This window comes from Haliotis rufescens, unplaced genomic scaffold (assembly GCF_023055435.1).
Source record: "Haliotis rufescens isolate VD_foot unplaced genomic scaffold, xgHalRufe1.0.p SCAF_21, whole genome shotgun sequence".
Taxonomy (NCBI): domain Eukaryota; kingdom Metazoa; phylum Mollusca; class Gastropoda; order Lepetellida; family Haliotidae; genus Haliotis; species Haliotis rufescens.
The window spans coordinates 4,175,062-4,181,061 of NW_025963902.1; the positions used below are offsets into that span (position 1 = coordinate 4,175,062).

Sequence of the window (6,000 nt, forward strand, 5' to 3'; positions counted from 1 at the left end):
GAGTTTGCTGGTCACGTCAAAAACCGGTTTTGGTTTCCCACATGCTTCTTATGTATGCTTGTCGTAATAGGCGATTAACGGGATAGGGGATAGGGCTGGCTGACTTGGTTGATGCTTGTCATCGTATCCCAATTGCGTGGATCGATGCTCATGATGTCAATCACTGGATTGTCTGGTCCAGGCTCGATTATTTAAAGACCGCCGTCATATGCTGGAATATTGCTGAGTGTGGCGTTAAACAACAAACAAACAAACAAAACTTATGATTCAACCCTAACTGAGAAGGTTCTGGAATTTTACTAAAGCTGCTCACTAAAGTTATAGTCTCTGGGCCCCGTGCCACAAAGCGATCTTAGCGTTAAGATGATCGTAATCCCACTTTAACACAGGCTTACGGTAGTCGTAGCGCTGCGATCGCTTTGTGGAACGGGGCCCTGCTCTATAAAAATATCGTAATGACAGTGAATGCGATAGACACACACGGCAAGATTGTACTTTTATGAATGCTTCGTTTAACGGTAACTGTTTCCATACCCCTTCCTCTCTGGTGTATCTGTGGTATTTGATATCCACGTGGATTGCGTCCAACTGACAAGATCAACATATATACCTACAATACCTACTTGGGGTATATTTGTGCAAATTATATCACGTGTATCGACAGTTATTCTGTGAATAATGGCGTCTGTCTACTACGAGTGAGTAATTTAGCGTTTGGTTCAACACCGCGAATAGCAATATCGCTTCACACAGGCTTCACACACTGAAAAGATGACGCTGCGTGAGCGTCGAAGCATGGGGCGTGGACCTGAGTGGAGCCGCCTCGGGTGCAGATCTTGGTGGTAGTTGCAAATATTCACTCGCTCACAGATATCACACGGTCGATACGTTATTTAATATGTCGAGGTGAGGTGAAATGGGGTTTGACGTCGCGTCCAAGATTATTGCACTCATACAGCGACGTGCATGTACGTGTGTGTGTTTGTGTGGCTACTTGTACTTGTCCGGACTGTGGCTAGCACACTGAGATACCATGCAGCAGTTTAACATGAATACCAAACTAAGACACAGTATACTGACTCCGAGTCGAGCAGTCCATGTTTTAGCCCCTTAATGCCGAGCGCCAGACAGGGTAACAACAAGTACCATCTTTTAACGTCTTTTTGTATGACACGGCCGGGAATCGAACCCCGGACCCTCCGCTCTCCGGGCGGACGCTCTACCACTAGACCACGGAGGCGGTCTTATTTAATATGGACCAGACAACCAATGGTTCAAAAGCATGACCCACGTGAGTGAGTAAATCGGCATCATTTCAGCCACATAGAGGCCATGTCCTATGTACGTCCATGTATACTACACATTGTAACCCTCTGTCTTTATTAACGATGGCCGGGCTAAACTGCTCTGATATTGCTTGATTACTGATGGCTGCGGTGTAAAACAACAATCATTCTCTTCATGTTCCCTCTGCTCCAGGTCACTACATGTACGCCTTTGTGTCCTACGAGTCCAAGAATCAGATCGCCAGCCTGACCTCTCCGACCTTCTCAAACTCCGGATTTAGTTGTCTGACCTTCACCTTGACCTTCATGAATGCAAAGGACGCGAGACTCCGGGTATACGGGGTATCCAACTCGTCAGGCGACACGACAGTGATGATGCTGCTTGCGCCTTTACAGGGGGCGTGGAGGATGGCGGAGCAGGAGCTGGGTGGTGACGTTTCGCGCGTGATGTTTGTTGCTGAGGCTGGTCGATGGACAGATGGGGGCGTTGGTTTAGACGACGTTAAGATAGAAAACAGAAGATGTGACGGTAAGTGCCGAAATTCAGATAGATTGCGAAATGGCGAAAAACTTTCGAAAAACTTTGTTTTTTGTTTAACACCGCACTCAGCAATATTCCAGCTATACGACGGCGGTCTGTAATAAATCGAGTCTGGACCAGACAGACCATTGATTGACATCATGAGCATCGATCCGCGCAATTGGAATACGATGACATGCATCTGTATGAAACCTGATGCCAACAAAGTCTATGAACAGTACATCGTCACACAGTCGAAGACTTTCATTGACGATTGACATATATTCTTTAGAAAGGAGCCTGCTTAAGCGCTCAAAAATGTCCTTATGCAATTGGAATTCCTGTAAATGGTAGTTCCATGGAATGAAATGATAGTACAGTTGTGTATAAGCTGAAAGTATTCTTCAGCATACCGGAGACGACGATGTAGCCAAGTGGTTAAAATGTTTAATTTTCACGCCCTGTTCGATTCCCAAAATTGGTTAATTTTAAAGCCTTTTCTTTGCGTTATATCTCTGCTACCTTGTTAAAAACGGCGTAAAACCGATTCGTTCACTTAACAAAAGCAAGCTGGTATTACATCACAACCCTTTGATTTACAGGCACTTTGAAGGTGTCATGTGACTTTGACGGGGGTACTTTCTGTGAGTACCTTCAAGCAGAGGATGACTCGTTTGACTGGAACTTAAAGATAGTTCCACTAACGGACAACAAAGCCAGGGCATCTAAGGGACATAACTCAGGTCAGTGGAAGATGTGCTTGGTGGTCTAGTCATGTACAGTTTGATTTGGGGAGCACATTGTGTACATGGTAAACAATCAGGTTGGTTTTAATAATATCAGTATTTACCCTCGATGCTTCCAGTCGTACGTTACCAACCTGCTGTGAATATGTGTGCAAACCCAGCCTCCTTTTTCATCCCCCGTGGGGGGCGGTCGGGTAGCCTAGTGATTAAAGCGTTCGCTCGTCATGCTGAAGACCCGGGTTCGATTCCCGACATGGGTACAATGTGTGAAGCCCATTACTGGTGTCCCCCAACGTGATATTGCTGGAATATTGCTAAAAGCGGCGTAAAACCAGACTCACTCACTCACTCATCCCCCGTGAAGATCGAGCAAGCTCTTCAGCAACTAATCAATCAATCAAGTTTGGCCCATAGTACAGTTGTAAGATAAATTATATTTTAGGTCACATATCACATATCCAGTTGTCGTAAGAGGCGAGCTGACTTGCTTGATGCAGGCGACTAACAGGATCGGATGGTCAGGATCGTTGATTTGGTTGATGCATGTCATCGTATCCCAACTGCGTAGATTGTTCAGGATTTCAATCACTGGAGTGTGTGGTCAAACGATTGAGCATCGATCTACGCAATTGGGATACGATGACATGCATCAACCAAGTCAACATATTCGCCTTTTACGGCAAGCAGGGTTTGCTGAAGACTTTGTCTAACTCGGATCTTCATGGGGGACAAGCAAGGGTTACGAAAGGCCTAATCTAACCCGGATCTTCACACCACGGGTATTTAACAACGCAAACTGGAGCCATGGGTGACCCAGTCGTCTAAGGCGCCGCAATTAGCTGGACAATTGAAATCTATGATCATGAGTTCGAATCCCGGTTCACCCTGATCTTGTTTCCAGGTTTGTCAACTCCATCCTGTACATGTGGGTTTCACCAAAGATGTAAACGTCTAAAACCTCCATCACTTCGGGCTTTCCTCCCACATTAAGCTTGCACGTTGTGATACGAAAATATTTTTCAAAGCGGCGATAAACTAAAGTCACTCAACGCAATAACAATGTGTCATTTCAACTTTCAGATCACTACCTCGAAGCCGATGGAACAAATCGAAACCCTGGAGACAAGACCAGAGTTATCTCCCCTGTTTTGAACACAACTGTCCCACAATGCATCAGTTTGCAGTTCAAGATTTACCCGCCCCTGTCCGGTACCTTGTCAATCTGTACAAAGTCAGTGTTCCACCACAATACCTTCCTGAATTGCAACATTTGGTCACGTGCGAGCAGCGAGGGAAATGATTGGACAGACGGCCATGCCCAGATCCCAGCGGCAACCTACCCTTACGGGATTGTCTTTCAGGCTGAGAGGGGACAGACGGCGGGTGTCATCGCCATTGATAACCTGGCCAAGAAAGACGGGGAATGCCACTTATAATGTTCAGTATTGATGCCAAGGATCCGACGAAAAGAGTTAAACGGGTACAAAGTTCATGGCATAGTAAGGAATTGAGAGTGAGTGACTGTTTACGTAAATGAGCCGGTCTGGGTCTAACAAACCAGTGGTTGATAGCATGAACAGCCAGTGACATAACTTTAAGGGAGAAAGTTTGTTTGTTTGTTTGTTTGTTGTTTAACGTTGCACTCAACAATAGTCCTGCTATAGAATAGGCCTTCAGCAACCCATGCTTGCCGTAAAAGGCGACTATGCTTGTCGTAAGAGGCGACTAAGGGGATCGGGTAGTCAAGCTCGCTGACGTGGTTGATGCATGTCATCGTATCGTGGATCGATGCTCACTATGTCAATCACTGGATTGTCTGGTCCAGACTCGATTATTTACAGACCGCCGCTGGAATATAGCTGGAATATTGTTGAGTGTTGACGTTAAACAACAAACCAACGCAATTAGGTTTAGTCGTAGTTTATAACTCACTTAGCGAAATGAGTTCAGGATGGAGAATGCGGGTAAACTGACCATTCACAGGCTTTACATCTGCATCCATGTACGCCGAACATCACTACAACTTGGTCCAGATTGACGGACAGAAGATGGATTACGAGCATCAAGTGTGTATGTTATGATCGAATAGCGAACACTGTTATACACAAACGTCCAATTGTTACTGTGTCTTACCCAGACTGAAGTGGAAACCTGAAATATCTCAGGGTGGCCCGTGTCTTGCCACTGTTGTCACAGACAACATACTGAGTATTAACCTATTGTCCTGGGGTCAGGGGTTTGCAAAGTGGCGTAATATTTCACAATTTTTGATTATTGTGGGCATATCCATTATACGACAAATGAAGTAACTGTTCGATGAATTTTCAAAATCGTAATTTCTTCTTCTCTGTTTTCAGAAATGACAAATATTTCCTCGTTTGTTGTATTGTCGTCTATATCTTGACCCACGTTGTATTCATCGATGCATTGCCAATACACACAGGTATCAGCGGTTCATTAAAGTTATATATGAGTCAAAGGTTTTACTGGTGTATCAACGACGTCAAAGTATGATTGTTTATACATTTTCATTATGAATATTGACACTCTGAGCTTTGAATCATCTTGATTTCCAGCGTGTTGATAGTAAATCAGGCTATGTATTCATTGCTATTGTAAATGCTTGTATATCAGCCTTTGTTTACAAACTTGAAGATGTTTCAATTACAGATTTATTTTATATGTTATATATATTTCTAAAAAAATAAACTTTGTTAATTAAATTTAGTAGCTTGTTTTTCACATATATCCAAACAAACTCTCGTGCCGCTGGGTGGAGGGTTTGCTCGTGAGGCAGAGAACAGTGAATGTGTCGAGTCAGCTCCACGTGCACCGCATGACTCCACCCCAGTTCAAAGGAAATGTTTTTAATGACGGCTGTTGTCCCCAAACGCTGTGTTCACGCCGGTTTTTTCTTACCGCCGCCATCTTTAAAAGTCCAGTTTCCACCCTTGCCAAGCTGGGCTGGAATTTCTGGGCTCGATCGTAGCACCACCAGTAGCCAGTGAGTTATGTCCCTTCTATGCCCCTCCTATTGACCAATCAGATTCCACCTCTCATTTCACTCGCATTTGCTTCAAACAAAACGGGGGCGGTCGGGTAGCCTGGTGGTTAAAGCGTTCGCTCGTCACGCCGAAAACCCGGGTTCGATTCCCGACATGGGTACAATGTGTGAAGCCCATTTCTGGTGTCCCCCGCCGTGATATTGCTGGAATATTGCTAAAAGCGGCGTAAAACCATACTCACTCACTCACTCAAACAAAACGGCGGCGCCCAATCATGACGATCAGTTACAGTCAGTTAAATACCTTGGCTCATGAACATGCACCGTCGCCGTAGTCCAAATGTGACAGTGCTCTTACAACTGGTCATACGTAACGCTATTTAAGGCGGCGTGCTTCAGGCCGCATGACTGCATGGACCATTCCCATCTTGTATGGTAGACAAT

General features: G+C 45.0%; 1 protein-coding gene across 2 annotated transcripts in view; it reads left to right on the forward strand.

Annotated features, from left to right (window-relative positions):
- The window catches only part of LOC124133307 (cubilin-like), a 44,916-nt gene extending 40,637 nt beyond the window's left edge, over window positions 1-4,279 (forward strand). For both annotated transcript variants that reach the window (XM_046497664.2, XM_048401131.1), the window contains 3 exons: window positions 1,480-1,815; window positions 2,409-2,549; window positions 3,633-4,279. In XM_046497664.2, the coding sequence (XP_046353620.2) occupies window positions 1,480-1,815; window positions 2,409-2,549; window positions 3,633-3,988 (833 nt within the window). In that variant the 3' untranslated portion in view covers window positions 3,989-4,279. The remainder of the gene's footprint in view (window positions 1-1,479; window positions 1,816-2,408; window positions 2,550-3,632) is intronic.
- Window positions 4,280-6,000: the final 1,721 nt, after the last annotated feature.